Source organism: Cydia amplana, chromosome 9 (assembly GCF_948474715.1).
Source record: "Cydia amplana chromosome 9, ilCydAmpl1.1, whole genome shotgun sequence".
NCBI classification, from domain to species: domain Eukaryota; kingdom Metazoa; phylum Arthropoda; class Insecta; order Lepidoptera; family Tortricidae; genus Cydia; species Cydia amplana.
The window spans coordinates 10018689-10037591 of NC_086077.1; the positions used below are offsets into that span (position 1 = coordinate 10018689).

Sequence of the window (18903 nt, forward strand, 5' to 3'; positions counted from 1 at the left end):
GAGTGCAAGTAAATTGCCTGAATTCCACAATCTTGTGTCGACATATTTTTATACCGATTTGATAAAAGACACAAGACAAAAAAAATACACGCAAAATTCGACTCTAGTGTTGCTTGCCCTAGAATTGAACTTTAATCCTAGTGGAATTATAAGTCATACTGGTAAAGTCAACGCGTTAAACCAACTGCCAGGATGGTTAGATAAACAAATATCACATTTTGTTAACATTATGGTGCATAAAGCTGGTCGCTAACTAGATGCCACGTAGATAGATTTCTAAATCTGTTGTATCAGTTATATTTCTTAGCCGTCTGTGAATTTCCTCACAGTCTGTGGATATCCAGCCTATGAACTTTTAATATCACATCACAAGACAAGACGATGTTTCGAAAGGGACATCAAAGTATGTCGTCATATTTATATGATAGAATAACTGTACAAGTTAAATGTTAAAGCCAATTTCTGCATTTTGCATATCTTAATCTGCCTTTTATTTATCGACTTATTTATTTTTGTACCGTATTATAAGGCATTTGTGATTTACATACAAGACATATATTGGAACGTAAATATAGCTTGCACGCGTAATTTAAGTACATACTGGAGTTATTGTAGCATTACATATATTTAAATTAATTCGAGCAATATCCCAAAAAGACATATTTGACATTGTCAATTGAGCTCTATATTATGCTTTTAATGACATTAAGAAGTAGTGTTACGAAGCTGTTTGCAGTTTATTCCGAGTCTATGCAATTTAACTAGTTTGAGTTCAATATTGACTATTTAAATATTTCTCCCTCTCACTTCAATTCTAAAAATTATCCTGCATATTATAAAGGCTGCTTTAGCAACAATTTATTAAATTAAATTTACTAGAACATAATTGGTGAAATTGCTATACTAGCTTGCTTAGCCAGCTTGAGATCACACTTGTATATTTTGCATAGACTTGGCAACACTGTAATTAGCATATTTTGTACAATATTGAATGTTGCAATTGATCGTTGTGATACTAGGAAGATTATCCACCCAAGCGGGTGCACAAACGTACACATTTTGACGATTAGCCATATTTTATGATATTTATCTTTTCAGTATGACTGCAGTGCACGAGTTGTCCCGAACTAAAAGAACGTAACTGCATTAGTTAGCACATTTCAGTTGCGATTTTTTAGGGCATCCATAGTCTGATTAGTTTATTGACCAATATCGCCAACCGACATACAATTTTCATTGTAGCCGTCTGCTTTGTGCATTAAAAAAAACTTGTACTAAAATAAATATCATGACTAGTACTTACGATCCTGCTTGCAATATACTGCTAGCGCGGGAGGCAGCTATCAGCTAAAGTGGGATGGTAACACTTATATTACTGTCTCACTCTATCATTTACTTGCGCGCTGCTCTTGCAGTTTTAAAGCAGTATCGTGAGAACTAAGTTTAAGCTATCATGAAAACCGGTAGGTGCTGATATTCGTTAAACATGAATCGTCCATGGAGGCCTAACACGGCTTTGTTCATACACTGTGTCAGTAAATTTTACATTATTTTTTAGACTTAAGTATGTTATGTAGTATTTACGACGTTTTATGTGATATGCATTTTATTATTATACTGCAAGTATACAAGCTTCTGTTGTAAGTAATACTAATAAGGACATGCTGAAAGAAAATTTCAAATAGATTTGTTGTTTTATTTTATATTACTTATGTTTGCCATTTTACAATGTAGTGGTTCCTTTTGCCGACTCTGAGCAGAGATATGAGGTTGGGCAGTATATGCGCGGACTGCGTGATGACTTCGTCTATTTTCTTGATTCTAGTGTGGTTTATGTAGAAGCCGCCGGCTTGGATTATTCGTATCGCGTCACCTGGAATTCCAAACATATTTAGCATACTAAAGTGTCTATAGTCTGTTAAGGTATTTATAAAAGTGTTAACAAACCACATGACACTGTCATTCAGCAATGATTTCTAAATGTCTTTTTGTTTTATAATTTATGGGCAGACGTGGCATCAAAAACTTGGTGATACTTTACGGCAATAAACAGAGGGCTCCTGTGCTGCCCCGTATAGTTTCCGCACGTTCCCTATGTAGAGATCTGTGCGACTACCATTCAGTTATGTTTCTTTCTCTTTTACTCTGTAATAATTAGGAAATGAGAATTGTAAGATGGGCTGTAGAACAGTTGCTAGCAACTCACTCTCTGTAGGGAAGCAGCCAGCCTTCATCCCTAGCTCGAGGACAGTGACTCCGGGAGACAGTAGCAGGTGCACCACCGGCGCGCCCTGAAACACCTGCTCCAGCTCCGTAGAACTGAGCGTGACCAACGATTTCACGTCCTTACTGTAGATCGCTTCGGTCGCTCGCTGCGCACGCTCTAATCCTTCCTCTGAAAATATAAAGACACATAAATGTAACTATTACATACAATATTTTGAACCTTGTGTAGATGCATGTAAGGTTCATTTTGATTTTGTAAGGAGCACTTAATTCCTGTGTGTACTTACTGCCATGGACTAGAGTGACCAACTGCTCTGCTAAACATGTTTGAGGGTATCTCTGTTCAGGATGCTCCTTGTGTTTGTGCATTATATCCTTTATTTCTCCGAGTTTGTAGAAACTGAACAGTTTCAGCAATTTCTCCACTTCTGAATCCTTGGTCCTCACAAAATATTGGTACAAGCTGTAGGAACTGGTTTTCTCTGGATCTAACCATAAGGCGTTTCCAGCTGATTTGCCGAATTTGTCACCCTCTTCTGTTGTGACTAGAGGTAGTGTAAGTCCTAAAAAAGTAATAGTAAAATCAGTAAAAAAACCCAAATCTATATTAGACTAATAAGGATAATGCCTACTCACCATACACATCTTTCTTAGCTGTCCTACTTATAAGCTCATGGCCTGCAGTTATGTTACCCATCTGGTCACTGCCACCAACCTAAAAAAAATATATTTATGAATACACCACAAGTTTAATAGCAATAATCAAAATTTAACAAAAATTGGCATAACATGAAACAGCTGCACTGTCTACAGTAATTTTTTACCTGAAATCTACAATCATATTTGTTCAACAAATGTAACCAATCATAAGACTGGAATATCTGATAAGCGAATTCAGTGAAGCTCATCCCAGCATCTGAATTGATCCGAGTCTGCACACTCTGCTTCAGCAACATTGTTCCCATTCGGAAGTTTCTCCCGATTTCACTGACAAACTTGATGGCATCTATATCTCTATACCAGGCCTCATTGTTTACTATTCTGAAAAGAATGTGTAATCATTACATTATTACAAATAGAAGTGACAGTTGTAGGACTAGTGATGGACTAGTGTCCCACAGTCAAATGTTTTTCTTTTGTATACTTTTACTAACACAGGTTAATAAACAGTATAGGTACAATCAATATTTACTAAACTGATATACTCGTAAAATACAGAACCATTATTGTCATGTAGTAAAATTAGTAGCAGTGCAGAAATTGGCAGCAGTGTTGGCCAAAACTTTAATGCAATTAACCATTATAAATTGAACCGTAAAGTGTAACCGTCCTTTAAGGATTACAGTTCAATTTGTACTGGTTAATGGTCAATTGCATATAACCTTCGGGCAACACTGATTGGCAGCATTTATTACAATCATACCTTATTGGGTTTAATTTTCCTTCGTCCTGCCAGATATATTTCTGGTGATTTTCAAATACTGTTTCCAGATTGTTCTTAATGCAACTAATATTTTGGTTTATGACATCACTCTGTAGGGCAGTGCGGTCTGTGCTGCGACCACTTGGATCACCAATATGGCCCGTTGCTCCTCCTAACTGTAAATTTGGATTAATTTTGCTCTATTGTTTTCTGGGAGAATGATATACATTAAATTCACCTGACAAATTGGTTTGCCAACTATAGTTAATATTTCTATTTTAGTGAATATTAATTTAATTTTGGTAAGAATTATTCAAAATATGTGAATATTTTTGTACAGCAATACTCACCAGAGCAATAGCATTGTGTCCACCTCTCTGCCAGTGTAGAAGATTTATGATGACAAGTAGATTGCCAACATGAAGGCTGTTGGCTGTGGGGTCAAACCCAGCATACACACACTGAGGCGCTTTGTTTAGCAGATTTACTATTTCATTCCTGAATCAAGACAAGTGTTTATTGTCAACCAATCATGTGATTAACTAAAGCTTAGGTGCAGGCAACTTAGATATACTAAAGTGGAAGGTGGAAGTAATAGAGGTACAGGGTGCATAATTGCATAATAGACAAGATGCCAATCGCTTACGCTCCATAGCGAACTAAATGCAACTGTCGCTGTCACACTAATATGGAAGACTGATAGAGAGAGATAACTATGGGTATTGGGACTTTTTTCGAACATACATAACACCAACTTTTTATTACTTCATCGTGTAAGAAATCTTAAGTTGTAGTAATCAACAATTAGGCATTAGGAACTTAGTAAATTTAGGTCAAGTAACAAGGTCAAGATAGAAGTGTGTTAGGTGACTGTGATCAAACAGTGCGCGAAGCCGAGCGGGCCGCGGCAGCGGCGGGCGAGCGCCAGAACTGACTTATGTTATTATTGTACTATGTATTGTCAGTTACAACCTCGCCTATCTCCATAATTATTGACCCTAGAGAAAAATGTTCCATGACTAAAATAAATATACTTAATTTGACATTTCTTACACGAAAAAATAATAAAATGTTGGTGTTATGTTGGCAAAAAAGAAGTCCTAAGAGCGGCCGCCCTTTCCTATACTGAAGTGATAAAGGGCATTTGACCGAAATTATTGTTAAGATAATACATACGCTGCTGTATTGGGAAATAGATCATTGAACATGCCCCGTTCATTGAGTTTCAGGATATTCCTGCTGCTACTGTAAAGTCGTTTGTGTTGTTCGTAAGTTTTCAAAATACGCAAATGCCGGAAGAACTTCATTTTGAAAGTTGTATCACAAAATTTAACTTTACAAGTGTCTTTATAAGATACGCGTAGTTTTAACTACTCAAAACACAGTTAAATTATATAAGTTACATTCATATTTTATCATAGATAGATTTTATAATTTCAGAAAGAAAAACATGAATAAGTAATTAAGTAGAGGTTATTTTGGAATCGTCCTGTCAAACTCTTGACATGACAGTGACATTTGACGTATTGATTTATCTGTTATTTCCAGTGTTTTATTAACTGTCTCAAACAGTTCGACATATGGGTACTTGACACACTGTGCCAGCAAAGCTTTTACAGTAATAACATATACTAATCTATGCACTGTGCATGCTGTGATGGCATAGATGGTAGGTGTGATGGTTTTCACCCAAAGAGTAGTATAATAAATATAAGTCTATGCGGAAAAGTAAGAGTCGTGGATTGTATGGGGTCCAATACATTCCACGACTCTTCTCTTTCCGCACAGACTCTAAAGTCTATTTTTTTATTCGGTAGACTGAAATGACAGTTAATAGTATGAAATGACATTTCATGTTCATACTATTAACTGTCATTTCAGTCTACCGAATAAAAAAATAGACTTTAATATAGGACATTTTCACCTATCAATAGAGTGATTCTTGAGGAAGGTTTAGGTGTATAAATTTGTTAAGGTTTACGTGTACAAAGCCGGGGCGTTTCGCTAGTATATGATATACGCTTGGCAAAAAAGAGTAGAAATTAAAAAGTGGCAACACTGTAGTGTCGTCCCTTTCAAACCAATTCATATAAGAAAACGGGACGACACTAGTGTTGCCACTTTTTAATTTTTACTCTTTTTTGCCAAGCTGTATAATATACTAAAAGGCTGTATATGGCAAAGGAAAAACAGACGTCTCTCTCGCATTTCAGGCGAAGGGACGCAGCTATGCGACAGAACGTGATAGCAATACCCCTTCCACCAGTGTGCGGCACACAAGCATGTTCAGTACAAAAATGCTTGTACTGCACTCTGGTGGACTCCCGCTTTTAGATAGGCCTTTGTTGGTTCAATATATATATATATATATATATATACGAGATACGAGCCAAACTTCAGGGTAAAGTCCTTTAGAGCGGGCTACGCGCACAGTTTACATAGGGGCTAACCAATGGCTTGACTCAAAAGCGCTGCTGTGCGGCTTATCCTGGATATTAGGAGTATGAATCAACTACTTAATACAATTAGCTAAAACCAAAACTCCAAAGTAATGCCGCAGACACTTTATTTTACATTATATTCTAACAAAACAATACATTTGTCTTACCTTTATTACAGTTATTTTATACTATTTATCTTATCTACAGGCCATCATTCATAAAAGTGATAACAGTATGCGATGCTTACTGAAACCTGTCCTACTCAGCGTGTGCAGATATTTTCGATTTTATTCTTGGCCACATATTTATGCAGATTGCAGACACATAGTTTTTTAGATAAACATTCACATAAAATTCATCATTATAAAGTTGTTTTATAATACAAAACATACAAAGTTTATTGCGTGATTTGAACATTTTAATAATCACAGTGTGAAGAACTTTAAATCACAGAACTGTAAGGTCCAATTTCAAACTAAACCTATTGACTGAGGCTCAGCCACCAATGAAACAATTTAGAAAATGAATGCACCAATTAGTTTCCTTTTAACAAACAAGATAGTGCAGCTTGTGTCACATAACATAACCAGTTAAACAATAACAATACTTAAATTACAACTCTATTAACAATATGAAATGATAATACAGTAAAATACAAAAATTAATACCAATAATACATTACAAAATGTAGCTTATATTCGACTGATATTAGCTCTATAAAAATACACCTCTACAATACTCTTCCGTATAATACAAATTGGAGTTATATCGATGACAATCTAAATAAGGACACAATACTTTAAAAAATAATACTTAATAATATGGAATATAAAAATTAGTCTTCCAGGGTGACATTTTTGAATAGGTACGACATAGATTCTTTGTTGTGGATGCGACGGATTGCTTCGCTGATGAGAACGGATATGTCGATGGTTTTAATCTTGCGGCACTGCATCTTCTGGAGCTCGTGCGGGACGGTGTTGGTGACGACCACCTCGTCGATGGGCGAGTCCTCGATGAGGCGGGGCGCGTCGGACGAGAGGAGGCCGTGTGTGGCCAGGACATAGATTTTGTATGCGCCACACTCTTTGAGGACCTCGGCTGCAGCTACGAATGATGCCACGTCGTCGATCATATCATCCTGGAAAATAATGTAGTTTAATATCTATGCAAATGGAAACAAAACTATGACCTGCCTAATCATGTGGATTACTTATAGTGTGATCTTTTACGAATCTAACTTAATGTATACAAACAAAGCAACATGACTTAGTCATTATATAGGCTAATGGTAAACCTTAGACAAAAAATGATAATACATATAACCAAGTGAAATGGTTTACATTACATTTAACCTTTTGGACGCCAATGACTGATATATCCGCACCGTATGTTCAACGCCAAAGACCGATTAATCGGTCACAGACCACAGAGCAACATAGACCTACTGAGCATATGCATAAAGTTCAATTTCAGTTCATACACTTCGGTGACATGGCGTCAGCGTGAGCTTTGGTGTTTGACACGGCGTCGGAAAGGTTAAAACTACGTATGTACATTAGACTACATTACAAGCCGCATTTTGGATTTTTCAAATTTCAATGGAGTGTAAGGAAGTAAAGCAGAGTTTAGTGATACAATAGTATTAGGTACTGACCACCATGATGGCTATTCTGCCGCCGACGTCGCCGACCACGTTAATGGGAGGCTTCTCCTTGGCCGGGTGCACAGGCACGCCCACGCTCACGTCCATTGTACGCGACCTGTCCACGCTGAAACATTTATTTTACATTATTGACTTGTCAGTGATTGACCAGTCTTATGGCTCATTTAGACGGCGCCCGAACTCGTATACGATTTTAGTTACATTGCGGACCATTGAGGCTACGTCAATTCAACCGACCGATCAAATGACGCAATGTAATGAATCTCGCATGCGAGTTCTCGCACCGTCTAAATGAGCCCTTAGTTTATTGTGATAACAGGCTTTAATAAGGTTAAGCTAACTGCATGGTTCAGAAATAGTCATCATATTTACAATTTAAATGAAAATCAAATCTGTTTATATGTCATTCCAGTTACGATCGTGGCGTTGGTCAGAAGTGTAATAAAACTTTGTAGTATTGCAAGGTGCTCCAGCAAAAGATATGGTTATTGATGGTTTTCATTTTAACAGGAAATTAAACATGATGATAAAATTACGCAAACACAAGCACGGACAATACCATAATACCATTACCTAAGCAGTTGCTAAAATGCGTACGTCGGCGTCGCCGCGGCAACCTGACGCCACCACCATTAATGATTGTTATGGCTGCTTGTTGTACTATCAACACACTTTAACCATAGGTACACCTCATCTCGTTGCAATAAGGTTCAAAAATGGTCATCTCTTTTTAACTTTAATAAAATAAACACGATAAAATAACTAGAATAAGTAGTACGTAGAAAATAGTTACAAGCAACATGGATAAATGGCTTAACTTAACCCCTTCAGTCCCACTGGGGCGATATTGAGTCAGCAAAAAAGATTCAAAATTCAAATCTGAGTTAAAACTGTTTAAAAACTTCCAACTGTGGATGACCTTGCGCAGTGCAGTGCAGACGCCACAACGCCATGGACTCTTTATTAGAGAGAGAGAGAGCATGTTTTCGATTACAGTTGCCTCACCTCTGTAAACACGGTGGCGAATATCGTCCATCCACTTCATCACTCTCTGCCTCTTTTTGCTCGCCGTGTATGACTGCAATGGCAAGGCGAAGCCGCTCTGCATAGGACGTCGCCTTCTTAGCGGACCCGGGGTTGCGAGCCACTATCACTGAGTTGCGGTAGTCTGGAATCTGTTGAAAACGGGCTTATGTAATAATCATAATCATTTTATTCGTAAAGCTAATTTACATGTCAGTCTGGATACAAATTTAAAATTATACGTAAAAATAAATAATCCTTACATAGTAAGCATAATCCGATTAAATATCAATTTGTAAATGTAGTTCTATAAAGCTAGAACATACGAAATAAAAAAGTCAATTATACAAATCTAATAATAAAAATGTCAACACTTTCAATAGAAAGTATTCAAAGTAATTTACAATAATTATTGCTTGGTCATTATGAACTCGTCGTAATTGTAGAACGGGCGCTCAATAAGCCAACTTTTTAGGCGATGCTTAAAGGTGCTTACACTTGGGGCCTCAGTTATATTTTTTGGTAGATGGTTATATACCGTGGGACCCATCACGTGAGTCAATTTCGAGGACTTGGCAAGCCTGCGGCTGATAGCAATGAGCTTATCTGCATTTCGAGTATTGCGCCCATGTACCATGCCATTTGTTTTATACATGTGAAAATTTTTACGCACATAAACTGCTATTTGCATAATTACAATAGCAGGTAGCGTAAGTATGTCTAACTCTTGAAAAAGGTGTTTAGCTGGTGTATCAATTGGTACTCGTGCAAGGATTCTAATGGCGCGCTTGTATTTCCTGAATATCAAACAATAATGGACAATGGCAACAATATGTAGCCATTACATCCAAAGTAGCCATAATGCATATGCCTTAATAATCTGTAGTCAACTTACACTCTCTTGAATGTACTGGAGCAAGAATGGTGATGCCCTCAAATTATCAACCGGGCACTCGTAAAAGCCCTGTATTTCCTTCTGATGCAGATCCATGGTAATGATGTGAGTCAGACCAGACTTGCACATCATTTTGGCAAGCAGCTTCGTTACAATGCAGCCGCGTTTCCTCATCTTGCATTGTTTGCTGTATGGAAGGTATGGAATGACTCCGACGATGGATCGGGCTGAAGACGTTTTGCAGGCATAAGCCATGATCAAGAGTTCCATTATATTGTTGTTGACATCTCTGAAATATAAAAAAATATATGAAGCAAACTATTTATAATTTTTCTTATAAGTACTCCTTTTTATTTGCAAAGTTTTAAAATGAAATTAGGTTAGGTACATTTAGATCATTCAATTAGCAAAGTTACCGCAGTCAAATTCAAAACAGACAATAAGGCATGCACAATTGCTGAATCCATGTTCAGCAATAGTATGCAAATGTGACCGTTTACATAAATTACTCAATTACAATGAGCCAGGCGAGTTAATTTCCTCAGTAGCCATAACAACCAGTCAATAAACCATTTCATATAGCAAATTATAGAACAAAGTAGCTATAGCACAACTCCATGATATAATGTCATATTTAGATCATTCAAATTTGTACACAAAACCAATTATAGTTTAATTATGTATAAGTACTTACTTTGTCCCAGTCTGGACTATGTAGATGTTCTTTCCACGGATAGAATCACCAATCTCTACAATGGTCTCTCTATTGGTCTTATGATACACTGAGCATCCTCCCTTGCGAACACCCAGGCGGCTAAATAAAATAATAAACACTATATGAAAAATTGTTCTTCAGTTACAGAATCACTAACAAGTAATTGCCCAATAACATGGCCAATTGGCCACAACTAGGTTAACCTTAAACATTGTATTTTTCAATTTAAATAGTACTTTAAATATCATTATCCCAACACTTACTTGGCGATGAGATCGGCGAGCTCCGGGTGCGAATTACCGCTCAGGATAACGATATCTGACGTGGGGTTACCCTCCATATTGCTCTTCCGAGACCGATTCGTGTAACCCACCAACCTACAACATCACACAACCGACTTCAATTAGCGACTGGCAGCGAGTACAATATCAATAAGCACAAATTGATAGGGGACGTCACGAAGGAGCAACAAGAAAAACAATAAACCTGGTTTTGTTGAGTAACATAATAACCTGATGGCCTTGTACAGTAAAGCAAAAATAGAAATTACTTTAAATACGAGAATTAGTGCAGTTTATCCTTTATTTAGGCAACAGATCGGCTTCCGAATTTCCTTAAATTTCGTAAAAGAAAATGAGAAGAATTTATAAAATGACGTCCATGCGGGACACCACAGATTAGGAATAGGAATTAGGAAAACACCATGAAAAAAACACTTATGAACATTTGTTTACTCTGTGGAAATCATGAATGTAGTATAACTGGATTGGGCATGAGTGGTGGGGATAACTGACAGAACGGGATAGTCTTATGTATCTTTCAGTAGGAGTAGCAGCGAAAGCGCTATTATTGTTTGTCCTTGTCACAGTCTCACATCTTGTTTTATTCCATTTTACCACCGTGATTGGTCGAATTCATTTGTTGCCCACCATAACAAATAAATTCGATCAATCATAGCGGCGCAATGCGACGCTGTGATTGGTCGAATTTATATGTTTTGTCCCTCACGGAGGCACGCGTAGACCACTTCTATAGGATGCTACCTTCTATGGTGGAAATACTACCATCTATGCAAAACGGACATGTCTATGGTCTATGTTATTTCTATAGTCTGTCAAGCCATTTCCGTCAGCAGAAAATGGCGGCAAATTTTAAAAATGTAGGCGCGTCATTTGGTTATCGTCCCATAGAAAATTTGAATTTCGCGCTTTATTTTACTGACAAAGTTTTTTAACAGACTATAAATAGCAAGAAGTGAGCAAATACGGGTACATTAAAATAAAATTAATCATTTATACTTGGTCAACCAGATCTTGACAGTAGAAAAAGGCGGCAAATTTGAAAATTGTAGGCGCGAAGGGATATCGTCCCATAGAAAATTTGAATTTCGCGCCTTTTTTTACTGACAAGATTTGGTTGACCAGCTATAGTCCGTCAACCAAATCTTGTCAGTAGCAATGTAAAGCAAACTAAAGTAGGGCAACACTCAAAGAGCAGTATTGCGCTAAGAAAAGCAGCAATGTACATCGAACCAACAGTTGTTTTTTTTTCCGCTGAGCGCGCCCTGCGTACGTCAGTTCAAATTGTCACTCGCGGTTTATTGAAAAAAATTGAAACATGGACGGACAATTTAAAAGCGATGTTAAAACAATGTTAATCAAAATGATTAACAAATTTGAAGATATCAAAAACAACTCCCTACCGTAGTGCTTATATTCTCTTTGTTCCCTATCTATGTCTTCTAAGTTTACTAAAATAAAATCATATCAAAATGCAGATAATTAGATAGAGCATATATTTGTTATTTACAATATAATATGCCACTTGTTAATGTAAATTAGTGTACTGTTCTGGATGAATATGACATACCTGTGTAATTTTTTTGATTGGTATATATTGTACAATATACATATTAAAAATAAAACAACTGATATATGGGTGTTTATTTAATTTAAAGGTAAATAAGATGAGGGTCACTTTTCGACTTGGTTGCGTTGTACACGTACATAAACCGCCATAGGTAAGTATTGTCTGAAAAGATACTACCTACTACGAACGCCTTATATTGGGCAAGATTTAATCCTGCAACAAACATGTATGGATTAGGTAGATATTGCGAAAGAACGGCGATATAATCAAGGCTCTTCTTAATACTGTTTAAAAGGTTTACCTTTGTAAATAGTCACAACTGATTGCTGAAAATATTAGAACACTTAGAAATATTAGAAAATATTATATGGACGGTTTCCAGGACACAATTTATGGTCTTGTTGGATAGATTTAGGCATACGTTTTAATTTTATTTATGCCTTTTAACCCTAAAACAAAAAAACTGAACATAATCTTAAAAGTTCGAAAGAGTTCTTCCAATACTTGTCATAACCTCAATTTTTAGTAATGTTTACCATCAACGAGCATGATTGTACATTGTAGGCCCCTTAGCTTTGCTTATTCTTATTTAATGTATTGGTATTTAATGGTGACTGCAGAAATATCTCTTGAAACAGAAACGATTCAGAATGAAAACCAAATGAAAACAAATAAGGTGACGGCTGTCATTCACGATCCACATTCCACAGATAAAACACATGACACGCGTTTTGGAATTATTTGAACACAGTGTTGCTAACCCGCGATTTTTCAAATTTGCCGCCTTTTACTACTGACAAGATTTGGTTGACGGACTTTATAAATAAAATGGAAAAGGGCGCATAACCTAGTCGATTTCGCTGTCTGCAAAAATCGACTCCACACTCGCGTTCACGGCTTCGCGTCACGATTCGCGCACGAGTGTGGAGGGGGCTTTAGATTGATTTGAAAGGGACGACACTACAGTGTTGCCACTTTTTAATTTCTACAATTACTTGTCGAACTGTAATCAGAGCGCCTACCGCGAACCACGTTCGACGTGTTGCCTCTCTGTCGCACTTGTAAATTCGTACGTAAGTGTGACAGGGAGGCAACACGTCGAACGTGGTTCGCGGTAGGCGCTCTGGGATCAAACAAAAAATTGCGTACAACGGAAGTTAGACGTCAAAATGAAATGACAGTAATGACAGCATGCCATGCCCATGCGCAAAGTCGTAAACAAACGCACGGGCTATAATCTTCAAACATCAAATTCTAGCCTTAGTTATCTGTGGCGTTAGATCTGTTAGAATCACATTTGACATTTCTTCCGCTCCCCTTGCCCCCAAGCCTCCCCACCCCACCTGTCAATTTTATGCTTGCCGCTAGTTTTTGAATACATGTTGACGCCATTACAACATTACTGTTTTAGCCTTGGTCGAGTGAAGTATCGTTGATTTATATCCGAGCTTATCCTCTCAAGTTAAATCAGTAATAATTGTGGGACAGTAGTTATGTTTAATAACTATTAATATGTCGCGCAAGTGCTGTGTTGATAACTGTGCAAGTATACGACAGGACGTTAAATTGCACCAGTTTCCTGCATCGGAGATAGGACTCCAAAAGTGGTTGCAGTGCATTAAAAGTGATCGGCTTTTTAACCTGAGTATCCAGGAACTACGTAAAGTGTTTGTATGCCATAAACACTTTGAACGTAGATTCATCACACGCAAGAACCGGATACAACTCGGTGGCTATCCCACTTTGTTCTCTCAAGAAGAGATCGAAAGTGGTGTACCGAGCCTCCCACAGGAAGCCGATCTAACTGGTAAGTTTTAATGCCCTTTATTACTCGTGTAGTTTTCGAATAATTTAATTTTGTAGCTCTGGCCATGCTAATGAGATCTTATAAAAATACCATGCTAATGAAAGTTCTTAAGCAAAGTTATAAAACTTAATGTTGAGTTTATAATAGAACAAGGTAATTAAATTTAACTAAAATAAACTACTAAACTCTTATTTTTTGGAGAGCTAAAGTCAGAGTTAGTTTTGATAGATTTCTTTTAAATTAAAACTCCAATATCATTAATATAAAAATATTGTACAGAGTTATTACATACATAGAAAAATTAATACATTCACTACTAGAAACATGTGGTATTTTTGTGATTAAGTACCTTTTGTTACTTTTATTGCTGTAGCTCTAGCAAATAATTATAATATGCTCATGAAAAAACACCATGCTTAAGCAAAGTAAAAATAGTTAAGTGGTGGTGGTGATTAAATTAAACTTTTGGTCTTTAAAGAGCCAAAGATAGTTCTAATAGATTTATTTTACAAAATTGACTGAAACATATGGTACTTGTTTAATATGTGATTACAATTGTCACTGTAGTTTATTATCTGTAAAAAGGTAATGAAATCATATTAAATATCTTTAATGTAGAGTTGAGGGGGTTTTAGTCAACACTGAATATACCCATGGTATGATATGCTACTGAATATGCAATCAGTGTTGTGCAACGCTGGAGTAAAAGCCCGCTTTCACAGGTTCTTTATACTCATACTCGTTCCAATACTAGGGGGTAGTGACTGATGGTCCCAGGTTCAAATCCTGGTAAGGCATTTATTTGTGTGATGAGCACCGATATTTGTTCCTGTCATGGGTGTTTTATATGTGTATTAGTATTTACATATTATATAATATATAGGTACCTACATTGTTGTCTGAGTACCCACAACACAAGCCTTCTTGAGCAATTTTTATTTATTATTAATCTTTATTCATTTAATTTCTTAGATTAGGTTCTTTATAATATGAATATAAAAGTGAAATATAAAAAACACTTACAACTTACAGGTTATTTATTATTATTATTATTTATTTATTTACTATAAGCTGTCAGGTCGAGATCACTATATGCATATCGTTGTTTCCAGTGATAAAGACTTAGATCCTGATACAGCAGCAATATTAATATTTTATGTTTTTTTTTTCAGAGCATGTAACGTTTGATCATTGCTATGATAGACGTCACCAGCATGAAGATCACACCTACTCTAAAGTCAGCTCTTCAGAAATTGCTGGTAGCTAACTATCCATAATTTTGCTTAATTTAATTATTCTAATAGAAAATGCTATATAATAGAGCTTTAGTAGAGAACCTGCCCTGTGACCCTACTTGTGACGCTGACCATCTGGTTCGAATCCCATAAGAGCATTTATTTATGTGAGGGCCACAAATATTTTGTTACTGAGTCATGGGGAGTTATTAAGCCTACCCTGGGATTAAGTTCATTGTCAGTGTAAGAATGTAGTTATAGTATCAATGTTAACTAACCATTTGTAAACCTTGTTGCATTGAAGTAAAGTCTACATTGGTAAACTATTGAGTCAGTCAAAAAAAGAAAAGAATATGTACTGATATTGTCACATTAAGATGATAATAAAATAAATGTTGCCATTGTTGTAGTTTGGATGTCCTGGTATTTAGTTTATTTATTTATTACAGGCTCATCACAGGAGCAACCACCAGCTGTGTTGGATCCACAAATTCTACAAGAGAAGCAGCCTATTGTCTCAGGTAATTATTTTTAGATGTGTCTTTAGTGGTAAAATAATATGGTCTAAGAGCTAGCCACGTAAATAGGTATGCAATTTATAGACCAACGAAATCCCTCTAGTTAGTATGCCATACTATCATTAATCATTATTAATTAATCCGGGCGCCTGGCAGCTGTCTAGCGGTGGGTGTGGGAGTGGATGGGCAACAAAGTGGTTGTAAAATCAATTGAAGGTGTGCAATTTATAGAGCTCTGTGTTTGGTGTGATATAATAGCTAATTATGTATTTAATTCAAATATAACAATGCCAGGCGTTTTATTTGGAGGAAAAGTAGTGCCAGGTGATGAAAATACACAATCACTTTGTGCGCATGCAGGAAGTACTCACAATTGCTTTATGCATAGATTGTGAGTCAGGTGCAATTTGCTCGTGATCTTCCTACAGGCGCACAAGTAATTGTGTATTTTTATCGATTTTTATCACCTGGCACTACTTTTCCCCCAAATAAAACGCCTGGCATTGTTATATTTGAATTAAATACACAATTAGCTATTATATCACACCAAACACAGAGCTCTATAAATTGCACACCTTCAATTGATTTTACAACCACTTTTTTGCCCATCCATTCCCACACCCATCGCTAGACAGCTGCCAGGCGCCCGGATTAATTAATAATGATAGTATGGCATACTAACTAGAGGGATTTTGTTGCTCTATAAATTGCATACCTATTGCCGTGGCTAGCTCTCCGGCTAATATAAAAACCCAATATTTATCTGTTTGGTTAGAAGACACATTTTTTAAAACATAAACTTTTTATTTAGGCTCATCACTGCAGCAACCACCAGGTGTGCCAGATCCACAGATAGTACCAGAGCAACCTATTGCATCAGGTAACGACTATTTTTTGTTTTCTTTTTCGTTTAAGAGTCACAATAAGAGACCGCCGCCATAAGGCCTCTCTCATACAGTAGAAGTTACGCTTTCATATTAAAATTTAAAACAAAATGCTGAAATTTCATGAAACTTGGCATGAACATTTATGTCATCTTTCTCGTGTTGTCTCGGCTTGTTGCCACGGCTCATAAGAGCCTGGGGTCCGCTTGGCAACAATGGCAACTAATCACACGAATTGGCGTGGGCACTAGTTTTTACGAAAGCGACTGCCGTCAGACCTTCCAACCCAAAGGGTCTTATAATTCAGATTAGTTCAGCTTCCTAGCGTTGTTTTCCTTTACTGAAAACCAATTGGTAAATATCAAATGACATTTCGTATATACATATAGGTAAGTGCCGAAAAACTCATTGGTACAAACCAGGTTAGAACCTGCAAGCTGCGGACCAAAAGTCGCACGCCTTTACCGCTAGGCCACCAGCGCTTCGCCGTTTATGTACCTAACATGAAAATATAACATAAGTATCGGCATTATTTTGAAAAAAAAACTCGTATCTTGTTTTGTAAATAAAAAAAATGTGGTATCTATGTGTGGGAAACATTAGATAATTGTTTTACGTCGTAGTTATTAAATTAATATGAAAACCTTAAAGGCCTCGGTACACAATGGGCCATCGCCGGCCACTCCAAGGGATGCAGCCATGCGGTAGAATGAGATAGCAATATCACTTGCTCCCTCTAACGCATAAATGCGTCCCTCGGAGTGGCCGGCGATGGCCCATTGTGTACTGGGGCCTTAACATAAAGCTCAGCTCAATGCACACCCACGGCGACAGCGTGCGTGCGCGCTGCGCGGGCCTGAGCGGTGAGCGGGCGTGTCATTTGCGTTGTATTTTATTATGGACCTTCATACAGACTACGTGGGACCCGCCGCGCCGCCCGCCGCCCGCTGACGTCGGCGCACGCACGCTGCCGCCGTGTGTGTGCATTGAGCTCAATATTTTATGATACCTACCTACAGTCAAATAATTAAATTGTATATCGTTTTCAGAGCCAATCTTTCTTTAAAAGACACAATTTTGATTTGATTACAGGTTCATCACTATCACTGGAGCGACGGCTTGTTCTTCAGGAAATCCAAAACTTATCATGTCAGCCTTCAGTGTCAGGTACACAAAACTATTAAAATTAAATAATACCCCTACGCTATATGTCAAAAATGCCTTACTTACATTATTTCGGAAAAGAGGTGGTAATCTTCAAAAGGCTGGATCGATTTTTATCAAACATAGCTAAAACCCTTTGCAAGGAAGCTTGCTTTCACGTAAAAACCGTCGAAGTCGATCCATCCGTTACAGAGCATACAGACAGACATTAGCGTAACACAACACACAACACCTCTCTTTTTGCGTCAAACAAATTATGCTGGATCTATGTTTGCACATTACTGCATTGACATTTAAATTATGAAAGCTACGCCAAATGTTAACTCAACACTGGACGCTGACAAATATATGGTTAAGTTTTTTAAGTTACAAGTACAAGATTTAATCCCCGAAAGTAACTGTCTGTAAGTGTGTTAGTCCTTTGAATATGAAGACCCATGTTTACTTTATTGCAGGCTCGACACCGAAGCCACTTTCAGCAGTTCTCAAAGAAACCCCAGATCAACCAGACCACACTTCTGTATCAGGTAATTGTTATTAAAATAATTATGCTATCTCATAAAAGTCCATTAACCGAATTGAGTTAGCGTGGGTTAGTTAGTTACCTATCTTACAATGAGACGAGGGAATTAATTTTGATATCGAACAGTTCAATTATATTTTCAGTGTCTCGTTTCATTTCTGTCTAAACTCTCCTCAATACACAATGAGTTACAGAAATCGCATAACTTAGAAAATTGGGTGCAATAAATAAAATTATTTTATATCTAGCAATTTATTTTGAAGCTTATTGTGTAACATTGCATTTGACGCTTTTTTGTAGGTATGTAGGTACAGTCGGCCAAAAATGTGGTCTACCACCCTACGGTTGAGGTTCGTTTGAACGTCATGAGACAACAAGGTCGATTTGACATTATGTCGGTGACAATTGTCAACCTTAGCAACGTTAGATCTTGCAAAAACTTTTGTCAAAACTGGTAGACCACTTTCTTGGCCCACTGTACTTGAAGCAAAAAATACTAATTTCGCACTTAGGT

General features: G+C 37.1%; 2 protein-coding genes across 4 annotated transcripts; both read right to left on the reverse strand.

The window, feature by feature from the left end:
• Nucleotides 1–1686: 1686 nt before the first annotated feature.
• LOC134651092 (tyrosine--tRNA ligase, mitochondrial) lies at nt 1687–5059 on the reverse strand. The gene is made up of 8 exons (XM_063506085.1): nt 4826–5059; nt 4000–4147; nt 3650–3825; nt 3051–3267; nt 2863–2941; nt 2514–2789; nt 2207–2395; nt 1687–1873 (listed from the first exon to the last, which is right to left on the reverse strand). Exons 1-8 carry the CDS (start codon nt 4954–4956, stop codon nt 1710–1712), a joined length of 1380 nt encoding a protein of 459 aa, XP_063362155.1. The 5' UTR covers nt 4957–5059; the 3' UTR covers nt 1687–1709.
• A 1349-nt stretch (nt 5060–6408) lies between these two features.
• On the reverse strand, nt 6409–11067 carry LOC134651093 (phosphoribosyl pyrophosphate synthase-associated protein 2). Of its 3 annotated transcripts, none has more exons than XM_063506087.1 (7): nt 10940–11067; nt 10653–10766; nt 10369–10488; nt 9675–9963; nt 8762–8931; nt 7748–7862; nt 6409–7231 (listed from the first exon to the last, which is right to left on the reverse strand). In XM_063506087.1, the coding sequence occupies exons 2-7, from the start codon at nt 10727–10729 to the stop codon at nt 6926–6928; spliced, it is 1077 nt and encodes a 358-aa protein (XP_063362157.1). In that variant the 5' UTR covers nt 10730–10766; nt 10940–11067; the 3' UTR covers nt 6409–6925. The 3 variants fall into 3 exon arrangements, with proteins under 3 accessions (XP_063362157.1, XP_063362158.1, XP_063362156.1); XM_063506088.1 differs by having other exon boundaries at nt 10902–11067; XM_063506086.1 differs by having other exon boundaries at nt 10876–11067.
• Between the last annotated feature and the right edge of the window lie 7836 nt (nt 11068–18903).

Bases quoted from the DNA above. Each gene is read 5' to 3' on its own strand.
- LOC134651092 (XM_063506085.1), bottom strand. From the start codon at position 4,956: ATGAAGTTCTTCCGGCATTTGCGTATTTTGAAAACTTACGAACAACAC. The intron at 2,942-3,050 runs GTAAAAAATTAC...TATTTTTTTTAG, and splicing joins AATATGATTGTAGATTTCAG to GTTGGTGGCAGTGACCAGAT. The intron at 1,874-2,206 runs GTGAGTTGCTAG...TTGGAATTCCAG, and splicing joins TGGCTGCTTCCCTACAGAGA to GTGACGCGATACGAATAATC.
- LOC134651093 (XM_063506086.1), bottom strand. From the start codon at position 10,895: ATGTTACTCAACAAAACCAG. The intron at 8,932-9,674 runs GTAAGTTGACTA...CGTTTTCAACAG, and splicing joins TCCAGTACATTCAAGAGAGT to ATTCCAGACTACCGCAACTC. The intron at 7,232-7,747 runs GTCAGTACCTAA...ATTATTTTCCAG, and splicing joins GCAGAATAGCCATCATGGTG to GATGATATGATCGACGACGT.